The sequence below is a fragment of the Oncorhynchus mykiss genome, chromosome 12 (genome assembly GCF_057628025.1).
Source record: "Oncorhynchus mykiss isolate SJ-2025 chromosome 12, ASM5762802v1, whole genome shotgun sequence".
Classification (NCBI taxonomy): domain Eukaryota; kingdom Metazoa; phylum Chordata; class Actinopteri; order Salmoniformes; family Salmonidae; genus Oncorhynchus; species Oncorhynchus mykiss.
The window spans coordinates 62046881-62068373 of record NC_143033.1 but is presented as its reverse complement, the minus strand read 5'-3'; the positions used below and the strand labels follow the sequence as shown (position 1 = coordinate 62068373).

Below are 21493 nucleotides of genomic sequence, written 5' to 3'. Positions count from 1 at the left end.
GGAGTATTTCTCCTGTCTTATCCGGTGAACTGTGTGAATTTAAGTATGCTCTCTCTAACTCTTTCTTTCTTTCTCTCTTTTTTTCTTTCTTTCTCTCTCTTGGAGGACCTGAGCCCTAGGACCATGCCTCAGGACTATCTGGCCTGATGACTCCTTGCTGTCCCCAGTCCACCTGGCCGTGCTGCTGCTCCAGTTTCCACTGTTATGCCTGCGGCTATGGAATCCTGACCTGTTCAACAGACCTGCTGTTTTCATCTCTCTAGAGACAGCAGGAGCGGTAGAAATACTCTGAATGATCCACTATGAAAATCCAACTGACATTTACTCCTGAGTTGCTGACTTGCTGCACCCTCGACATCCACTGTGATTATTATTATTCGACCCTGCTGATCACCTACGCACATTTGAACATCTTGGCCATGTTCTGTTATAATCTCCATCTGGCACAGCCAGAAGAGGCCTGGCCACCCCTCATAGCCTGGTTCCTCTCTAGATTTCTTATAGCCAGGGTTTCTGTACAGCACTTTGAGATATCAGCTGATGTAAGCTAGATTAATCTGCTAATAAAGGGCCTGGGGGAACTGAGAGGCCCCGGTGCTTTTTGTGACCTAGGCCAAGCTGCAGTATATCTGTAACCCACTAGCCATATGAAACCCCACGGAGAGGGGAGGGATGCGTTAAATAATGTTGTGACAACTTCACAGCTATATTGTCTTAACGTTGACACAATGTTGCAGGCATTCCGGCCAGGCTAAAGCAAGATTTCAAACAGTAGGCCTATTTGAACCCAAGAATGCAAATAGGTTTCAATCAAGACAACTCCTGAAAATTCACCCGAACATTTACAAAATAAATGAACAGGCATAAGGTTTTATTTTCAATTTTATTTAACCTTTATTTAACTAGACAAGTCAGTTAAGAACACATTCTCATTTACAATGACAGCCTAGGAACAGTGGGTTAACTGCCCAGCTCGGGGATTCAATCTAGCAACCTTTCGGTTACTGGCCCAACGCTCTAACCACTAGGCTACCTGCCTCCCCACAAAGTGTGTTTGTGCATAACTTATTTCAATGATGACCAAGTAGTAGCTGTTCGAGAGTAGCTTGTCAAGAGTATTCTGCAAAGAGATGTAATGTGGTGGTGTCCTTTCCTTTTGATCTGCTCTAAAAGTACATGTTGAGGTCACAGTTCCTAAACGCTTCGACCATAGCTCCATCCCAATTTTCTACTTCACCTGAAGTATCCACGTGTTCACTTCCCTTCACTGATTTGAAAGGAAATGACTGGTATAAGAAATATGGTGGAAACTGCCATTAGCCCATTCCTCCACCAATCCAATGCTTTTTGGCGTGGGAAGAAGTGAGCAAGTGCACACTTCAGGAAGAAGGAGGGAATTAATGGGACATGACCCTTCTCTCAGACTGCCACCTAGTGGACTTATCACATCCCTGCACCCTCCTCTCAGAACTTTTGTGTTAACACAGTGATTTTAGTATTTTGTTTTGGGCAGAGCTGAAGGTCTGGCAGCAGTGGAGCCCAGCACTTGATTTACTAGCGTGGCCGCCTGTGTTTGACTAACACTTCCAGATCACTGGTTTTCACAGAGGAACTGTTTGTTGCTTTCTGGTACTAGGCCAACCCAACCTGCCCCCATACACTCAAACCATATTTCCATAGTATACACTGCATCAAACCATCCAAACCCATTCAGATTCCATGGCTGGGCCCCTATATAAAGCACTACTTTCTGGTCACTCTGACAGCTCTGTGGCAGGTAAACAACGTTTCCCTCAACGTTAGCAAAACAAAGGAGTTGATTGTGGACTTCAGGAGGAACCAGGCTGGACACGCCCCCATCCTCATCAACGGGGCCACCGTGGAGACAGTCGATAGCTTCAAATTCCTCGGTGCACACATCTCAGACAAGTTGAAATGGTCTAACCACATGTACACAGTAGTGAAGAAGGCACGACAGCGACTCTTCAACCTCAGGATGCTGGAGAAATTTGGCCTGTCCATGAGGGCCCATACAGTGTTCTACAGGAGCACCATCGTGAGCATACTGTCGGGCTGCATCACAGCCTGGTACGGCAACTCCACCGCCGCGGACCGCATAGCTCTTCAGAGGGTGATACAGTGGCAAGAAAAGGTATGTGAACCCAGTGGAATTATCAGGTTTCTGCATAAATTGGTAATCAAATTAGATCTGATCTTCATCTAAGTCACAACAACAGACAAACACAGTCTGCTTAAACTAATAACACACGATTGGAGATGTTGGTTAGAGCTGCCCTGCCCTATAAAAAACACTCACAAAATTTGAGTTTGCTATTCACAAGAAGCATTGCCTGATGTGAACCATACCTTGAACAAAAGAGCTCTCAGAAGACCTAAGAATAAGAATTGTTGACTTGCATAAAGCTGGAAAAAGTTACAAAAGTATCTCTAAAAGCCTTGATGATCATCAGTCCACAGTAAGACAAATTGTCTATAAATGGAGAAAGTTCAGCACTGTTGCTACTCTCCCTAGGAATGGCTGTCCTGCAAAGATGACTGCAAGAGCACAGTGCAGAATGCTCAATGAGGAAGAATCTTAGAGTGTCAGCTAAAGACAAAGAAATCTCTGAAACATGCTAACATCTCTGTTGACGAGTCTATAATACGTGAAACACTAAACAAGAATGGGATTCATGTGAGGACACCACAGAAGAAGCCACTGCTGTCCAAAAAAACAATTTTTCCACGTCTGAAGTTTGCAAAAGAGCATCTGGATGTTCCATATCGGTACTGGCAAAATATTCTGTGGACAGATTAAACTAAAGTTGAGTTGTTTGGAAGGAACACACAACACTATGTGTGGAGAAAAAAAGGCACAGCACACCAACATCAAAACCTCCTCCCAACTGCAAAGTATGGTGAAGGGAGCATCATGGTTTGGAGTTATTTTGCTGCCTCAGGCCCTGGACAGCTTGCTATCATCGACGGAAAAATGAATTCCTAAGTTTATCAAGACATTTTGCAGAAAAAATGATAGGCTATCTGTCCACCAATTGAAGCTCAGCAGAAGTTGATGCAACAGGACAAATACCCAAAACACAGAAGTAAATCAACAACAGAATGGCTTCAACAGAAAAAAATACGCCTTCTAGAGTCCCGACCTCAATCCGATTGAGATAACTGGTTGACCCTACTGCCAAAGGAGGGTCAACCAGTTATCAAAACCAAGGGTTCACATACTTTTCCCACTCTGCACTGTGAATATTTACACAGAGTGTTCAATAAAGACATGAAAACGTATAATTGTTTGTGTGTTATTGTTATTGTTACTGTGTTTGTCTATTGTTGTGACTTAGATGAAGATCAGATTACATTTTATGACCAATTTATGTTCAGGTAATTCCAAAGGGTTCACATACTTTTTCTTGCCACTGTACATGCACCCGAACAGTACAGGAGCATCACGGCAAAAACTGAATGACTGGCCAATAGTTTCTACCCTCAGACCATCAAGCTGCTGAATAGCCACCACTAGTCAGCTACCTGAACCCCCCTCCACCCTGCTACTCCTCTCCTATGGACATTCCCTCCGCTACTCCCTCCTACTGTCTCAACTCTCTCTTGCTACTCCCGCTATGGACATTCTTTCTCCTGCTGCTCCCCCTCCATCCGTTCTACTCCCCCTATGGCAATCACACCTGCCACATTAAAGTTCCAGTGTAGTCAAAAACTTTATTTTCCTGTGTTTTATATACAGTACCGGTCAAAAGTTTGGACACACCTACTCATTAAATGTTTTTTCTTTATTTCTACTATTTTCTACATTGTAGAATAATAGTGAAGACATCAAAACTATGAAAAAACACTAACACAAATAGCCACCCTTTGTCTTGATGACAGCTTTGCACACTCTTTGCATTCTCTCAACCAGCTTCACCTGGAATGCTTTTCCAACAGTCTTGAAGGAGTTCACACATATGCTGAGCACTTGTTGGCTACTTTCCCTTCACTCTGCGGTCCAACTCATCCCAAACCATCTCAATTGGGTTGAGGTCGGGTGATTGTGGAGGCCAGGTCATCTGATGCAGCACTCCATCACTCTTCTTCATGGTCAAATAGCCCTTACACAGCCTGGAGGTGTGTTTTGGGTCATTGTCCTGTTCAAAAACAAATTATAGTCCCACTAAGCGCAAACCAGATGGGATGGCGTATCGCTGCAAAATTCTGTGGTAGACATACTGGTTAAGTGTGCCTCAATTTCTAAAACGTTGGACCTTTAATCAAGTTGAATGTCTGAAATCGGTTTTACTGATTTGTGTTCAGCCAACCACTCAATGGAATGGGTGGAGAGTTTTAAAATGGATGCTTTGTGTGAGGGGTTGGTGTCCTTAGGGTGAACGAAGCAGGCAGTAATTATCTTGTTTGCAGAGCTGATCGCTCATCATTGGAATCTTTTAGCTGATATGATTCAGCCATACTGGTATCAGGGAAGGATACAGTTTACATAGAGACCCTGAGTAAGGAATTACATTTTGTTAGAGATTGGTTGTCTGACAACAAATTGTCACTGCACTTGGGAAAAAATAAATGTATTTTGTTTGTAGGGTAGACAAGATAACGGTAAACTGTGCAGGCAAGGAGATTGAATCTAAAACGAGTGTATCTTGGTGTGTCCCTAGATCAATCCCTTTCTGGAGACCTGATTGCTGCTAAAATCCTTCCTAAAATGGCGAACAAATTGAAATGTTTATATCGTAACACTAGATATTTTAACATTAAAGTTAAGAAACTGCTTGTCTCAACTTTGATTCACATAGGGTTGAAAATGTGAAGAAATCTGTGCTAATCTTTTACCTGGTGGTGGAGACCTACAGGATTATTGTGGAGATAGGGGAAGATGGTGATTGGTGGATAGGGGTTAGTATGGGGTTAGATGGGGACTGATGTGGTGTGTGTGTGTGTGTCTGTGCGAGGGCGAACGGGCATGTGTGTGTGAGACTGACCTTCTCGATAAGCTCATAGCTCTCCTCCAGTTTGAGAGTTCGGTTCTGCAGGGCGCTGGCGGCACCGTGGAACACCTCCAGCCACTGCTGATAGGATGACTCGCTGATCTCAGCCACAGCAAAGCATAGAGTACGCAGCCCTGAGACATAATGGACAGACAACACACCACATCAGTCCCCATCTAACCCCATACTAACCCCTATCCACCCTCTTCCTCTATCTACACAATAACCGTCACTTCTCAACTCACCCGAGTAAACCCAGAAGGCTTACATAACCTAATAATTACACAACAGGTGTCCACTTATGGCGACACATGCCATTACTTTGCATTTCTCTTCAATTAAATAATTTAAAAAATATGTGGTTTATAAGCTGCAGAAACTAGAAATATGCAGATTTTTCCACAGGGGAAATGTTTAATGCAATTCTGCCAACCTCTCACAAGAAGGTAGTATATCTATAGAGGTAAAGCAATGCAATCTAATAAAATATTAAGTTTGAATACAGAAATGCATCCTTCCTTCCTTCCTTCCTTCAAGTAATCAAATAATCGAGTGGATCAGTGAAAGTAAAGGGGTAGGAACATTGATTAAACCTATCCAATCACTTACAGATCTGTGCTTACCTCAAGGAAAAAGGAAGGAAGAATGCCTTTCTCAACTTTTTCTAATAGGTCCTATGTGTGTTAGGTAGACAGGGGGAGCTGTTCCCTCACTCACCCTCGGTGGCAAACTGCTCCAGGTGTTTAAGAGTGATCTCTTTATACCTGGAACTGTCGGCCAGACGGTCGTAGACCACCGTGTCCTGTTGGAAACAGCATAGTCATTACATATACTGTCTGGACAGCCAGCAAATAACTGCCATGTAAACAAACCACCATGTAAAATCACTAGATACCAAACACCAGTGATGTATGTTTGGGATGGGCAACTTTGTTGGGGATGGGAGCCACAAAAAAATCTGTACCCCCATATCCATACCCACGCATGCAGTCAGAGCCTTGCCTTTTGGCACACCTTGCCACGGGGCGTAGAGAAAAGGTTGTACTTTCACATATTTGTCTTTAGAATAATGATTTTGTGTAGTTATTGTCAAAATGATGAAAATAGTGGGCCATTTTAGTCAACTAAATGCCCTTTCATTTTAGTCCCATCACATTTTGACTACCTAATTAACCTATAGTAAACATATATCACTGCACAAACATACATAGCCTGGTCCTACCAATATGTTTCTCTGCAAAACATCTTATCACAAGATTCTCTTCCAAACAGCCAAATTGGCAGAAGAACACATTGTACCCTTGACAGGGTTCCATACAAACATTTTCCCCTGGTGGCACCGGTGCCACTCACATTTTCAGTTGATGGCAGCACATGATTTGGTCACACCAATTTTCCCCCTCAGCATCACACAATAGAAACCATGTGGAATGAAGCCATTCGCAGTGCTTTAGACTGTGTTATAGACTACTGAGATTATAGGCTATTCAAGAAAGCAAGAATGCATGATTCAAGATATTTTGATGTGCAACCTAAACTAGTGATAGTCATGAATTGTGGTTTGACAATAGGGTATTCTTGATATATTTTACTGTTAAAATAGGGCTCCAGAATTTTCAATAGAGATGAATTTGCCTACATCTTTATGTGTACTAATATCATAGGTACATGTATTTGTGGGCTAATTCACCACATGAGGAAGTGAAAACTCAAAACACATTAACTCGCTAACACTAAATAAAAAACACTTTTGGGTGTGCAATTGTGAATTTTCCGCGCTTTGTATCATAAAGTGATATCAAATATCTCAGTTGTAAAATGGTTGCTATTGAGCTCAATATTAAGAGATGAAAATTTAAAAAAAATATATACCCACAGAAAGCTGAGAACAACAGTTAGCTGCTTCCAAAGCTGTTCCCACAATTGGATTTTGAAACGTTATGCAATCAGAAGCCTTTTTTCTCTCTCCTGGTGCACATTGGGAGAGGGAAAGAGAGTGGTTCGCGCATCACAGCAGCAGCCCCCAATAAAACAGGCCCAGGGGCCTGGCAGCAGACACTTTCATGACAGGAATTGTGAGGATAATGCACTTAGTTTACTTTTTGACAAAATCATGTTTTTAGCCACCCAAAAAATGAGGCGTTTTGAAACTTTGAGAGAGGTGACCATCTAATGGATGTCAACGTGGGCCAGCATCCCTGTGGAATGCTTTCGACACCTTGTAGTCCATTCCCAGACAAATTGAGGCTGTTCTGAGGGCAAAAGAGGGTGCAACTCAATATTAGTGAAAGGTGTTAGTAATGTTTTGTACACTCTGTGTAGATGTATGTCTATGAATAGATGTTCATGAATATACAGTACATTCAGAGTATTCAGACCCCTTGATTTTTTCCACATTTTGTTACGTTACAGCCTTGCTCTAAAATTGATTACATTTTTTCCCCCTCATCAATGTACACATTTTACCCCATAATAACAAAGCAAAAAACGTTTTTTCTTTGGTGTGCAAATCTATAAAAAAAATATATAATAATGAAAAATCGCAAATATTCACACCCTTTACTCAGTACTTTGTTGAAGCACCTTTGGCAGAGATTACGGCATCGAGTCTTCTTGAATATGACGCTCCAAGCTTGGTAGACCTATATTTGGGGGGTTTCTCCCATTCTTCTCTGCAGATCCTCTCAAGTTCTGGCAGGTTGGATGAGAAGAGTTGCTGAACAGCTATTTTCAGGTCTCTCCAGAGATGTTCGGTCGGGTTCAAGTCTGGGCTCTGGCTGGGCCACTCAAGGACATTCAGAAACTTGTCCCGAAGCCACTCCTGCGTGATCTTGGCTGTGTGCTTAGGGTTGTTGTCCTGTTGCAGTGTTTACCAAACTTTTTATAGTCCCGTACCCCTTTAAACATTCAACCTCCAGCTACCAGGGTCAGTGCACTCTCAAATGTTGTTTATTGCCATCATTGTAAGCCTGCCACACACACATACAATACATTTATTAAACATAATAATTCGTTTTTTTCAGAACCTGGCTCGTGGGAAGTGACAAAGAGCTATTATAGGACCAGAGCACAAATAATAATAAAATAATCAATAATGTTGCTCTTTGTTTAACCATCTTACATATGAAACCTTATTTGTTCATAGAAAATTGTGAATAACTCACCACAGGATAATGAGAAGGGTGTGCTTTAAAGGATGCACATAACTCTGCAATGTTGGGTTGTATTGGAGAGTCAGTCTTAAATAGTTTTCCAGACACAGTGTAGTGTACACACAGCCTGTATTTAGTTTTCATGCTAGTGAGGGCCGAGAATCCACTCTCACATAGGTACGTGGTAGCAAAGGGCATCAGTGTCTTAATAGCGCGGTTTGCCAAGGCAGGATACTCTGAGCGAAGCCCAATCCAGAAATTTGGAAGTGGCTCCTGATTAGATTCCATTTTCACAGAACTGCTTGTTGCAATTTCAAGAAGCTCTCATTCAGATATCGGTAAGTGGACTGGAGGCAGGGCATGAAAGGGATAACGAATCCAGTTGTTTGTATCATCCGTTTCAGGAAACTACCTGTGCAATTGCACACTCAACCCACTCAGGTGCTTCGCTTTATCATATTTGACATTGTCCATAAGCTTGAGTTCATTTGCACACAACACAAAAAATCAAACAATGATGGAAATAACTGTGTTGTCGTCCTTGTTAAAGCAGACATAGAAGAGCTCCAACTATTTAACCATAGCCTCAATTTTGTCCCGCACATTGAATATGTCCTTGGCCCCTTGATAATCAGCTCACTTCTGAATGTTGTAAAAGCGTTATATGGTTGCTGCCCATATCATTGCATAGTGCAGAAAATACACAAGAGTTCAGGGGCCTTACTTTAACAAAGTTAACCATTTTCAATGTAGTGTCCAAAACATCTTTCAAGCTGTCAGCCATTCCCTTGACAGCAAGAGCCTCTCGGGGGATGCTGTGTTGTACCCAAGTGGCGTCGGGAGCAACTGCTTGCACGTGCTTTACCACTCCACTATGTCTCCCAGTAATGGCTTTTGCGCCATCAGTACAGACACCAACACACCTTGACCGCCAAAGTCCATTTGATGTCACAAAGCTGTCCAGTAAAATATCCTCTCCCGTTGTCCTGGTTTCCAGAGGTTTGCAGAAGAGGATGTCTTCCTTAATTGACCCCCCATAAACGTAAAGGACATACAGTTGAAGTTGGAAGTTTACATACACCTCAGCCAAATACATTTAAACTAAGTTTTTCACAATTCCTGACACTTAATCCCTGTTTTAGGTCAGTTAGGATCACCACTTTATTTTAAGAATGTGAAATGTCAGCTTTTATATCTTTCATCACATTCCCAGTGGGTCAGAAGTTTACATACACTCATTTAGTATTTGGTAGCATTGCCTTTAAATTGTTTAACTTGGGTCAAATGTTTTGGGTAGCCTTCCACAAGCTTCTCACAATACGTTGGGTGAATTTTGGCCCATTCCTCCTGACAGAGCTGGTGTAACTGAGTCAGGTTTGTAGGCCTCCTTGCTCGCACACGCTTTTTCAGTTCTGCCCACAAATGTTCTATAGGATTGAGGTCAGGATTTGTGATGGTCACTCCAATACCTTGACTTTGTTGTCCTTAAGCCATTTTGCCACAACTTTGGAAGTATGCTTGGGGTCATTGTCCATTTGGAAGACCCATTTACGACCAAGCTTTAACTTAACTGATGTCTTGAGATGTCGCTTCAATATATCAATATATACGATCTTTGTCCCCATGTGCGATCTTTGTCCCCATGTGCAGTTGCAAACAGTAGTCTGGCTTCTTTATGGTGGTTTTGGTGGTTTTGGAGAAAAAGCATTCCAGGTGGAGCTGGTTGAGAAAATGCCAAGAGTGTGCAAAGTTGTCATCAAGGCAAATGGTGGCTGCTTTGAAGAATCTCAAATATAAAGTAGGTCTGTCCAAACTTGTCTGGTATTGTATGTCTAAGCCAACCCAATAGTTAGACAGCAATTATACTGCAACTATACTAATTCAGTCCTTTTTCTATAGATATTTGAAAGGGGGAGGCATTTCAGTAGCTTTTTTTAATCTCTCCTGCACATGTTCCAGTTTTGCCTTTTAATTACTATTATCACATTGTTCTGTCTCTTTTTGTGTGCAAATCAATAAACAAAAAATGCCAGTGTAATAAATAATATGATGTGTGTCTAACAATGTGTCTGATCCCGATATCAGACCTTTTGTCTGCTACAGATTTTTTTTTTACATTTGGAGGCGAAGCAATAAGGGAGAAGGCTTTCGAAGGCCTAATAAAGGTTAAGGACCTAGACAAATGTCTTGTAAACTTTATACTCTGGAGTAAAATTAGAAAAAGAGCTTAGGCATTGTGCCTCCCCACCTCCTTCCTAAATGCAATCATCAGGTTAGCCAATTAAAGGGATCAAAGCGCCAGGGCGCCCTTAGGTTAGAGGAGGACGTATTCACGAACGCCATCGTGTCCATGTAATCTAATTGAGTCTAATTTAGAAGAGTCATTTATTTTCCATTACACGGCCAGTGCGTGTAAGTATAATATTTCTTTTTTTCTCCAAATACTTTTGCCAAACTTGATTGAGCTTGCCAATGGAATGGTCCCCGGAGTACAAACCCTACCCATCTGGCGCTCCAGGGAGGCTCAGTCAACTGCTCAAAGTAGGGCTCTATGTATTACATTATGTGTATTATAGTGTACTGAATGTGTAATGTTTATGCTGATCTCACAAAATTCATTTCCATGTAGAGTGCCAGAAAGAATTCACACCCCCTTTTCCACATTTTGTTGTGTTACAGCCTGAATTTAAAATGTATTAAATGTAGATGTTTTGTCACTGGTCACTTTGTCACTACACACAATACCCCATAATGTCAAAGTGGAAGAACGTTTTCTTTAAAAAAAAAAAAATTTAACAAATGAATTCCAAATGAAAATCTGAAATGTCTTGACTCAATAAGTATTCAACCCCTTTTTTACAGTATGGCAAGCCTAAATTTTCTTTAAAAGTCACATAATAAGCTGTTTGAACTCACTCTGTGTGCAATAATAGTGTTTGACATGATAACTGTACCCCCCTCAAACATATTTATCTTTAAGGTCCCTCAGTCAAGGAGTGAATTTCAAACAGAGATTCAACCACAAAGACCAGGGATGTTTTCCAATGCTTCGCAAAGAAGGGCACCCATTGGTAGATGGGTACAAATAAAGAAAAATCAGACATTGAATATCCCTTTGAGCACGGTGAAGTTATTAATTACACTTTGGATGGTGTATCAATACACTCAGTCACTACCTAGATACAGGCTTCCTAACTCAATTGCCGGAGAGGAAGGAAACCGCTCAGGGATTTCACCATAAGCCCAATGGTGACTTTAAAACAGTTACAGAGTAATGGCTGTGATAGAAAACTGAGGATGGATCAACAACCTTGTAGTTACTCCACAATACTAACCTAATTGACTGAGTGAAAAGAAGGAAGCCTTAAAACCTCTTAAGGAGGCTGTGAATTTTTTCAGCATTTTGTTAAAAATCGCGCAAAATTTCAACGTCCTGCTACTCATGCCAGGAATATAGTATATGCATATGATTAGTATGTGTGGATAGAAAACACTCTGAAGTTTCTAAAACTGGTTAAATCATGTCTGTGACTATAACAGAACGTGTGTAGCAGGCAAAATCCCAAGGAAAACTGTTCACAAAAAACAACAGAAAAAAATCCCTCCGCCAGTCTCTGTATTGTCTATGGCAAGGGAAAATAGATAGCGACCAGTTCTACAGCTTCCACACGATGTCGCCAGACTTGGCAATTTGGTTGAAGTTAATCCTTGGTGAAATGAGGAATAGGCACTTCCTGTCGTCGAGTACACCGGGGGAAGTTATGGAAGAGAGAATATGGACCATGATTTCAAGACTTGCTGCTATTGAATACAGATCGCCCTGTGATCAATTTGATCGATTATTAACGTTTACTAATAACTAAAGTTGGATTACAATAGTAGTTTGAAGTGTTTTGTCAAAGTTTATAGGCAACTTTTTTAATTAAAAAAAATGACGTTGCGTTTTGGAAAGCAGTTTTTTCCTGGATCAGACGGGCTTCATAAATTTACATTTTGGGTATATATAATCGAAAAAAAGACCCAATTGTGATGTTTATGGGACATATAGGAGTGCCAACAAAGAAGCTCGTCAAAGGTAATGAATGTTTTATATTTTATTTCTGCGTTTTGTGTAGCGCCGGCTACGCTAATTATTTTGTTTTACGTCCCCTTTAGGTATTTCGGGGGGTTGCATGCTATCAGATAATAGCTTCTCATGCTTTCGCCGAAAAGCATTTAAAAAATCTGACATGTTGGCTAGATTCACAACGAGTATAGCTATAATTGAGTACCCTGCATGTGTGTTTTAATGAAAGTTTGAGTTGTATCGAGTACTATTAGTTGTCACTCTGAAATTTCCGCTGATGTTGATTCCTGTACAGGGACAGCAGCCATAAAAGGTAAACAGAATACAAATATTACTGTTTGCAACAAGGCACTAAAGTAATACCGCAATAAATGTGTTAAAGCAATTAAAAAATTAAGCATAATGGTGGCTGCATTATGTTATGTGCGTGCTTGTAATCATTTAGGACTAGGGAGTTTTTCAGAATAAAAAAGAAACCGAATGGCGCTAAGAACAGGAAAAATCCTAAAGGAAAACCTGGTTCAGTCTGCTTTCCACCAGACACTGGGAGATTAATTCACCTTTCAGCAAGACAACAACCTAAAACACAAGGCCAAATCTACACTGGAGTTGCTTGCCGAGTTACAGTTTTGACTAAAATCTTTGGCAAGACCTGAAAATGGTTGTCTAGCAATGATCAACAACCAACTTGACAGAGCTTGAAGAATTTAGAAAATAATAAATGGGCAAATGTTGCACAATCCAGTTGTAGAAAGCTCTTAGAGACTTACCCAGAAATACTCATAGCTGTAATCGCTGTCAAAGGTTCTTCTACAAAGTATTGACTCAGGGGTGTGAATCTATCCATTTTGTCCATTTTGAATGCAGGCTGTAACGCAACAAAATTAGGAATACAGTGGGGCAAAAAAGTATTTAGTCAGCCACCTATTGTGCAAGTTCTCCCACTTAAAAAGATGAGAGAGGCCTGTAATTTTCATCATGGGTACACTTCAACTAAGACAGACAAAATGAGAAAAAAAATCCAGAAAATCACATTGTAGGATTTTTAATGAATTTATTTGCAAATTATGGTGGAAAATAAGTATTTGGTCACCTACAAACAAGCAAGATTTCTGGCTCTCACAGACCTGTAACTTCTTCTTTAAGAGACTGCTCTGTCCTCCACTCGTTACCTGTATTAATGGCACCTGCTGTGCATATTCTAGTCTAGAGCGAGTTGTATATTTTAACTTGATAAATGTATTATATCTTTTTTTTTGGGGGGGGGAGTATGTTTGGAGTGGGTGGGGGGGTATTTTTATTATTGTATTGCCCTTGTGACCCAATAAAAAAAATTAAAAAAAATATTTAAAAAAATGCACAGAAGTGATTACCACCATACAATGTATAGAGCCATGAGAGCTACAGAACTGAAGTGAAAGGCACAATAGGATTGCGTTCATTGTCAGAACATCTACCATAGAAATAGAATCACTAGAATGGATATTCCATTTATTTTTTACCCCCTCTTTCTCCCCAATATCGTGGTATCCAATTGGTAGTTACAGTTTTGTCTCATCGCTGCAACTCCCGCTTGGACTCGGGAGAGGCAAAGGTCGAGAGCCGTGTGTCCTCCGAAAACACAACCCAACCAAGCCGCACTGTTTCTTGACACAATGCCCGCTTAACCCAGAAACCAGCCACACCAGTGTCAGCGGAATCACCGTACGACCGTGTCAGCGTGCATGTGCCTGGCCCACCACAGGAGTCGCTAGAGTGCGATGGACACGATGGACACGATGCTGGGCCAATTGTGCGCCGCCCCATAGCTCTCCCGGTCGCGGCCGGCTGCAACAGAGCTTGGACTCTGGATCTCTAGTGGCCCAGCTAGCACTGTGATGCAGTACCTTAGACCCCTGCATCACTCCGGAGGCAGGGGAATTCTATTTCTATGGATTCTACTGCATCTACTCACCGCTTTTATGATGACACAGTCTGGGGTTCTACCAGAGAACACAAAGCCCAGGTTCGCCGCTGCTCTCACCAGAGCCCCCTCGTCTGCAGAATCAGAAGAGAACCCAAGGAGAACCCAAGGGAATGTTGTGAGATGAGAAGTGCACCAGAACAGCAACACCAGTATCACATTCATTTTATTTTAGAACTACAGAGGCATGTGATGCCAACACTAAAAAGTGCTGACCAAGACAGTTGGTGTCAAACTAAGCAGTAGTAAGCACTTGAAAGAACATGATCCTCAGATTTCATTTTGCTTTAGACCTCTAAAATGATCAGGCAGTTGTTTACGAATGAGTGCTACAACTACCATTTGTACATAACGCTAATTCATCAAGACATACTTTAGGTACAAACAAAGCTGTAGTACAGGTTATACTGTAGCTCGCATCTAAACACTTATTTATTTTTTATTTTATTTATTATTTTATTTATTTATTTATTTATTTATTTTTTATTTTACCTTTATTTAACCAGGTAGGCAAGTTGAGAACAAGTTCTCATTTACAATTGCGACCTGGCCAAGATAAAGCAAAGCAGTTCGACAGATACAACGACACAGAGTTACACATGGAGTAAAACAAACATACAGTCAATAATACAGTATAAACAAGTCTATATACAATGTGAGCAAATGAGGTGAGAAGGGAGGTAAAGGCAAAAAAGGCCATGGTGGCAAGGTAAATACAATATAGCAAGTAAAACACTGGAATGGTAGTTTTGCAATGGAAGAATGTGCAAAGTAGAAAGGCTTAAGGGTGAGAAAAACCTTTCTGCATGTTGTTTACAGTTAACTTAGCTAGCTCTCTATTTATGACTACTCTCCATCCCCACACAGCTCCTTAGCTGGGTTGTGTTCATTAGGCACCAAACGGAAGAAGACTAACTGAAACAACAAAACGGGGAGGAACCTATCCAATAATAAATACTTGTTTTCATTTTCCATTTTGATACGGTGTGGACTAATGAATACAACCCTGGTGTATTTGTTCTGCAATTAAGTAAAATATTTGTAGATATTGTCAAACTCTACAGAGTAATTACATAGGGTAAAAAGAAAGAAGCTCATAATAGTGACATTCTCTCCATTCATAACAGTTTTCCTCTTTTTGTCTTGATCACAAAGGAACGAGGCCAGAGAGGGGAATTCACTCTTGATTAGCAACAAAGGAACGAGGCCAGAGAGGGGAATTCACTCTTGATTAGGAACAAAGGAACAAGGCCAGAGAAGGGAATTCCCTCTTGATTAGGAACAAAGGAACAAGGCCAGAGAAGGGAATTCACTCTTGATTAGCAACAAAGGAACGAGGCCAGAGAGGGGAATTCTGTTACGGTGAGTGAATGAGGACCCAAAAGCGAACTAACTTAAACAGAGCTTCTTTAATAACCAAACATAGGTAGGCTCAGATAGACCGGCAGATTCCGACAGGACAGGACAAGGTTACAGCAAACATGACGATAGTCTGGTTCAGGCATGAAACACAACAAACAAGAATCCGACAAGGACAGGAACAAAAACAGAGAGAGATATAGGGACCTAATCAGAGGGAAAAAGGGAACAGGTGGGAAACGGGGTGAATGGGTAGTTAGGAGGAGACAAGGCACAGCTGGGGGAAAGAGGGGGAGAAAAGGTAACCTAACAACGACCAGCAGAGGGAGACAGGGTGAAGGGAAAGGACAGAAACACACAACATGACAATACATGACAGTACCCCCCCACTCACCGAGTGCCTCCTGGCGCACTCGAGGAGGAAACCTGGCGGCAACGGAGGAAATCCTCGATCAGCGCACGGTCCAGCACGTCCCGAGAGGGAACCCAACTCCTCTCCTCAGGACCGTACCCCTCCCAATCAACGAGGTACTGGTGACCACGGCCCCGAGGACGCATGTCCAAAATCCTGCGGACCCTGTAGATGGGTGCGCCCTCGACAAGGATGGGGGGGGGGGGGGGAAGACGAGCGGGGGCGCGAAGAACGGGCTTAATACAGGAGACATGGAAGACCGGGTGGACGCGACGAAGGTATCGCGGAAGAAGAAGTCGAACTGCGACAGGATTAATGACCCGAGAAATACGGAACGGACCAATGAACCGCGGGGTCAACTTGCGAGAAGCCGTCTTAAGGGGAAGGTTCTGAGTGGAGAGCCAAACTCTCTGACCGCGACAATATCTAGGACTCTTAGTTCTACGCTTATTAGCAGCCCTCACAGTCTGCGTCCTATAACGGCAAAGTGCAGACCTGACCCTCTTCCAGGTGCGCTCGCAACGTTGGACAAAAGCCTGAGCGGAGGGGACGCTGGACTCGGCGAACTGAGATGAGAACAGCGGAGGCTGGTACCCGAGGCTACTCTGAAAAGGAGATAGCCCGGTCGCAGACGAAGGAAGCGAGTTGTGGGCGTATTCTGCCCAGGGGAGCTGTTCTGACCAAGACGCAGGGTTGCGAAAAGAAAGACTGCGTAAGATGCGACCAATAGTCTGATTGGCCCGTTCTGCTTGACCGTTAGACTGGGGGTGAAAGCCGGAAGAGAGACTGACGGAAGCCCCAATCAAACGGCAAAACTCCCTCCAAAATTGAGACGTGAATTGCGGACCTCTGTCCGAAACGACGTCTGACGGAAGGCCATGAATTCTGAAAACATTCTCGATGATGATTTGTGCCGTCTCTTTAGCAGAAGGAAGCTTAGCAAGGGGAATGAAATGAGCCGCCTTAGAGAACCTATCGACAACCGTAAGAATAACAGTCTTCCCCGCTGACGAAGGCAGTCCGGTGACAAAATCTAAGGCGATGTGAGACCACGGTCGAGAGGGAATGGGAAGCGGCCTGAGACGGCCGGCAGGAGGGGAGTTACCGGACTTAGTCTGCGCGCAGACCGAACAAGCAGCCACGAAACGACGCGTGTCATGCTCCCGGGTGGGCCACCAAAAACGCTGGCGAATGGAAGCAAGCGTACCCCGAACGCCAGGGTGGCCGGCTAACTTGGCAGAGTGAGCCCACTGAAGAACGGCCAGACGAGTAGGAACGGGAACGAAAAGAAGGTTCCTAGGACAAGCGCGCGGCGACGGAGTGTGAGTGAGCGCTTGCTTTACCTGCCTCTCAATTCCCCAGACAGTCAACCCGACAACACGCCCCTCAGGGAGAATCCCCTCGGGGTCAGTGGAGGCTACTGAAGAACTGAAGAGACGAGATAAAGCATCAGGCTTGGTGTTCTTAGAGCCCGGACGATAAGAAATCACGAACTCGAAACGAGCGAAAAACAGCGCCCAACGCGCCTGACGCGCATTAAGTCGTTTGGCAGAACGGATGTACTCAAGGTTCCTATGGTCAGTCCAAACGACAAAAGGAACGGTCGCCCCCTCCAACCACTGTCGCCATTCGCCTAGGGCTAACCGGATGGCGAGCAGTTCGCGGTTTCCCACATCATAGTTACGTTCCGACGGCGACAGGCGATGAGAAAAATACGCGCATGGGTGGACCTTGTCGTCAGAGAGGGAGCGCTGAGAAAGAATGGCTCCCACGCCCACCTCTGACGCGTCAACCTCGACAACGAACTGTCTAGAGACGTCAGGTGTAACAAGGATAGGAGCGGATGTAAAACGATTCTTGAGGAGATCAAAAGCTCCCTGGGCGGAAACGGACCACTTAAAGCACGTCTTGACAGAAGTAAGGGCTGTGAGAGGAGCTGCCACCTGACAGAAATTACGGATGAAACGACGATAGAAGTTCGCGAAGCCGAGAAAGCGCTGCAGCTCGACGCGTGACTTAGGGGCGGGCCAATCAATGACAGCTTGGACCTTAGCGGGATCCATCTTAATGCCTTCAGCGGAAATAACAGAACCGAGAAATGTGACGGAGGAGGCATGAAAAGTGCACTTCTCAGCCTTCACAAAAAGACAATTCTCTAAAAGGCGCTGGAGGACACGTCGAACGTGCTGAAGATGAATCTGGAGTGACGGTGAAAAAATCAGGATATCGTCAAGGTAAACGAAAACAAAGATGTTCAGCATGTCTCTCAGGACATCATTGACTAATGCCTGAAAGACAGCTGGAGCGTTAGCGAGGCCGAAAGGAAGAACCCGGTATTCAAAGTGCCCTAACGGAGTGTTAAACGCCGTCTTCCACTCGTCCCCCTCCCTGATGCGCACGAGATGGTAAGCGTTACGAAGGTCCAACTTAGTGAAAAACCTGGCTCCCTGCAGGATCTCGAAGGCTGAAGACATAAGAGGAAGCGGATAACGATTCTTAACTGTTATGTCATTCAGCCCTCGATAATCTATGCAGGGGCGCAGAGACCCGTCCTTCTTCTTGACAAAAAAAAAACCCCGCTCCGGCGGGAGAGGAGGAGGGGACTATGGTACCGGCGTCAAGAGCTACAGACAAATAATCCTCGAGAGCCTTACGTTCGGGAGCCGACAGAGAGTATAGTCTACCCCGGGGGGGAGTGGTTCCCGGAAGGAGATCAATACTACAATCATACGACCGGTGTGGAGGAAGAGAGGTGGCCCTGGACCGACTGAACACCGTGCGCAGGTCGTGATATTCCTCCGGCACCCCTGTCAAATCACCAGGCTCCTCCTGTGAAGAAGAGACAGAGGAAACAGGAGGGATAGCAGACATTAAACATTTCACATGACAAGAGACGTTCCAGGAGAGGATAGAATTACTAGACCAATTAATGGAAGGATTATGACAAACTAGCCAGGGATGGCCCAAAACAACAGGTGTAAAAGGTGAACGAAAAATCAAAAAAGAAATGGTTTCGCTATGATTACCAGAAACAGTGAGGGTTAAAGGTAGCGTCTCACGCTGAATCCTGGGGAGAGGACTACCATCCAGGGCGAACAAGGCCGTGGACTCCCTTAACTGTCTGAGAGGAATGTCATGTTCCCGAGCCCAGGTCTCGTCCATAAAACAGCCCTCCGCCCCAGAGTCTATTAAGGCACTGCAGGAAGCTGACGAACCGGTCCAGCGTAGATGGACCGACAAGGTAGTGCAGGATCTTGAAGGAGAGACAGGAGTAGTAGCGCTCACCAGTAGCCCTCCGCTTACTGATGAGCTCTGGCTTTTACTGGACATGAAGTGACAAAATGACCAGCAGAACCGCAATAGAGACAGAGGCGGTTGGTGATTCTCCGTTCCCTCTCCTTAGTCGAGACGCGGATACCTCCCAGCTGCATAGGCTCAGCTCCCGAGCCGGCAGAGGAAGATGGTAGTGATGCGGAGAGGGGGGCAACGGAGAACGCGAGCTCCTTTCCACGAGCTCGGTGACGAAGATCAACCCGTCGCTCAATGCGAATAGCGAGTTCAATCAAGGAATCCACGCTGGAAGGAACCTCCCGGGAGAGAATCTCATCCTTTACCTCTGCGCGGAGACCCTCCAGAAGACGAGCGAGCAAAGCCGGCTCGTTCCAGCCACTGGAGGCAGCAAGAGTGCGAAACTCAATAGAGTAGTCTGTTATGGATCGATTGCCTTGACATAGGGAAGACAGGGCCCTGGAAGCCAAAAACAGATCGATCAAAAACCCGTATCATCTCCTCCTTAAAGTCCTGATACTGGTTAGTACACTCAGCCCTTGCCTCCCAGATTGCCGTGCCCCACTCACGAGCCCGTCCAGTAAGGAGAGATATGACGTAGGCGACACGAGCAGTGCTCCTGGCGTAAGTGTTGGGCTGGAGAGAAAACACAATATCACACTGGGTGAGGAACGAGCGGCATTCAGTGGGCTCCCCAGAGTAACACGGCGGGTTATTGATTCTGGGCTCCGGAGATTCGAAAGCCCTGGAAGTGGCCGGTGGATCGAGGCGGAGATGGTGAACCTGTTCTGTGAGGTTGGAGACTTGGGTGGCCAGGGTCTCAACGGCATGTCGAGCAGCAGACAATTCCTGCTCGTGTCTGCCTAGCATCGCTCCCTGGATCTCGACGGCTGAGTGGAGAGGGTCCGAAGTCGCTGGGTCCATTCTTGGTCGGATTCTTCTGTTACGGTGAGTGAATGAGGACCCAAAAGCGAACCAACTTAAACAGAGCTTCTTTAATAACCAAACATAGGTAGGCTCAGATAGACCGGCAGATTCCGACAGGACAGGACAAGGTTACAGCAAACATGACGATAGTCTGGTTCAGGCATGAAACACAACAAACAAGAATCCGACAAGGACAGGAACAAAAACAGAGAGAGATATAGGGACCTAATCAGAGGGAAAAAGGGAACAGGTGGGAAACGGGGTGAATGGGTAGTTAGGAGGAGACAAGGCACAGCTGGGGGAAAGAGGGGGAGAAAAGGTAACCTAACAACGACCAGCAGAGGGAGACAGGGTGAAGGGAAAGGACAGAAACACACAACATGACAATACATGACAAATTCACTCTTGATTAGGAACAAAAGAACAAGGCCAGAGAAGGGAATTCACTCTTGATTAGGAACAAAGGAACAAGGCCAGAGAAGGGAATTCACTCTTGATTAGCAACAAAGGAACGAGGCCAGAGAGGGGAATTCACTCTTGATTAGGAACAAAAGAACAAGGCCAGAGAAGGGAATTCACTCTTGATTAGGAACAAAGGAACAAGGCCAGAGAAGGGAATTCACTCGATTAGGAACAAAGGATCAAGGCCAGAGAAGGGAATTCACTCTTGATTAGGAACAAAGGATCAAGGCCAGAGAAGGGAATTCACTCTTGATTAGGAACAAAGGAACGAGGCCAGAGCGGAGAGGTTCTGCAGATTCACTGAGGTAAGCGTCACTTTAAAGAGATCAAATGAACAGGCTGTACTTAGAGGAGCAGATCAAAGGAAGAGGAGGATTCAGAGGACATTACCTATTTCCGTAGGTCATGTTCATTAGTGTGCAATGTTTCAAAACGTACAACGGAACACAAACATGAGCGGCACAGGGTTCTACAGTGCGACCATTTAACTTGCATATGCACCTAAATATGGTACCTGATTTTTTTTGGGAGCACCAGATGGTAATTGTTGCAATGATAACTTAAAATAAATCAAATTATATAATTTATAAAGCCCTTTTTACATTAGCAGATGTCACAAAGTGCTTATATAGAAACCCAGCCTAAAACTGTAAACAGCAAGCAATGCAGATGTAGAACCACGGTGGCTAGAAAAAACTCCCCAGAAAGGAAGGAACCTACTTCACTTAACTGAGCGCAGATTCATGACCGACATGCTTGCACCAAAACTACAAAAACAAGCAGCACTGTCCTCTTACATTTCTTTGTGTGCTCCTACATTTTTCAACTTAGGCGCACACGTGCTCCTTCTAAAAA

The 21493-nt window shown here is 44.0% G+C and overlaps 1 protein-coding gene across 1 annotated transcript in view; it reads right to left on the bottom strand.

Moving 5' to 3' along the window:
* LOC110538919 (phospholipid-transporting ATPase IA) overlaps nucleotides 1–21493 on the bottom strand; it is a 231317-nt gene that overhangs the window by 95999 nt on the left and 113825 nt on the right. The window contains 3 exon segments of the mRNA XM_090191385.1: nucleotides 5004–5143; nucleotides 5727–5811; nucleotides 14182–14264. Of these exon segments, the coding sequence (XP_090047511.1) occupies nucleotides 5004–5143; nucleotides 5727–5811; nucleotides 14182–14264 (308 nt within the window).